We start from the raw sequence: 1328 nt of genomic DNA, 5'->3' as shown, positions 1-1328 counted from the left end.
CAGCCCGGCCCGGCCCGACCCCGTCCTCTCGCCCTCAGTGCAAGACCCGGATGAGGAGCACCTGAGGAGGTCCAGGTACCAGGGCAGGCCCCGGCTCCTGCCCCGCTGCCTCCTGTCCGGCCAGCCCTGTGTCTGCCCCGGGGCTCCCGGCCGGGCTCTCCGTCTCTCCTTCCTTCCGTCCTTCCTGCTCCCTCCCTGCCTCCCTTCCGTCTCTGCTGCCTGCCTTCCACTTCCTCCTCCCTCTCTCTGCCCCTCAGGGAAAAGTATGTCCTGGAGCTACAGAGCCCACGCTACACCCGCCTCCGGGACTGGCACCACCAGCGCTCTGCCCACGTGCTCAACGTGCAGTCGTAGCCCGGCCTGCTCCAGCCGGCTGCCCCCTCTGCCTCCTCTTTCTGTCCCTCCTGCCCAGGGCACCCCCTGGTGCCTCCGGCTCCTGCCTGCCTCACCCACCCCTTCCTGCCCCTGGCCTGAGCCTCCTGCTGGCCCGGCCCTGGCAGCCACTTGGCGCAGGGCCGGGCTTCATCTGACACTGCCTTCCCTCTCTGCCCTGTGGCGCTGTCTGCCAGGTCTGTGCCACTCTGGGCGCGGAAATAAACGCTCTCCACCCTGCTTGCTCTGCCTCTCTCTTCTCTCCTGGTGGGCCTGGTTTGCATTTCGGGTGTGGGGCTGCCTGACGGTCCAGGCTCAGTGCGGGCCCTGCCGTTTGGGTCTCCGCCGGAGGGTGTGCCTGGCCAGGGGGGCCTTGCCCTGCCGTCAGAGCTAGCTCGCTGGCAAGAGGGGAGCCCCGAGAGTTGCCCCAGAAGTGGGAGCCCTGCTCCACCTCCCAGCTCTAGATGGCAGACCCGCTGAGTGGACACAGCTAGGAGAAGCCGCTCTTCCCAGCCCTACCCAGGGGACCTGGAGTCCAGTCCAGCGGCTCTCGTGCCTAGGCATCTCCCTGGGGCCAGCAGGACCCAGGTTGGGGGGTGGGGCTGTGCCAGGAGCCGCAGCCAAGCAGGGCCTTGAATGGCAGATCTCGCAGCCAGGTGCCCAGGACAGAAGCCCCAGCCCCAGCTGCATCCCAGGAGCCCTGGCCTGGTGAGAGAGTGGGCTCGGCTGGGTGGGGGACAGCCTCCAGGGGCAGGGGTGGTGGGCTCCACTGTGCTGCTCATCTGTACCCCCAGCCCTTCAGGGCCCTGGTTTCCCCCAGAGTCACTCCCCTCGCTCCTGGCAGGCCCCGGCGCCCCCAGCCCCACCAGCCGCCCACCCTGGGCTGTGGACCCCGCGTTTGCAGAGCGCTACGCCCCGGACAGGACGAGCACGGTGCTGACCCGGCACAGCCAGCC

The 1328-nt window shown here is 69.3% G+C and overlaps 1 protein-coding gene across 1 annotated transcript in view; it reads left to right on the top strand.

Annotated features, from left to right (window-relative positions):
* Window positions 1-4: 4 nt before the first annotated feature.
* PDLIM7 (PDZ and LIM domain 7) overlaps window positions 5-1328 on the top strand; it is a gene marked incomplete at its 5' end in the record, with an annotated part of 8594 nt that continues 7270 nt past the window's right edge. The window contains 3 exons of the mRNA XM_021710083.1: window positions 5-75; window positions 1025-1080; window positions 1217-1328. Coding sequence (XP_021565758.1) covers window positions 5-75; window positions 1025-1080; window positions 1217-1328 — 239 coding nt within the window. The remainder of the gene's footprint in view (window positions 76-1024; window positions 1081-1216) is intronic.

The sequence above is a fragment of the Carlito syrichta genome, unplaced genomic scaffold (genome assembly GCF_000164805.1).
Source record: "Carlito syrichta isolate Samal-C Ts95f unplaced genomic scaffold, Tarsius_syrichta-2.0.1 Scaffold288027, whole genome shotgun sequence".
Taxonomy (NCBI): Eukaryota; Metazoa; Chordata; class Mammalia; order Primates; family Tarsiidae; genus Carlito; species Carlito syrichta.
This window is presented reverse-complemented; position numbering and strand designations above follow the sequence as displayed.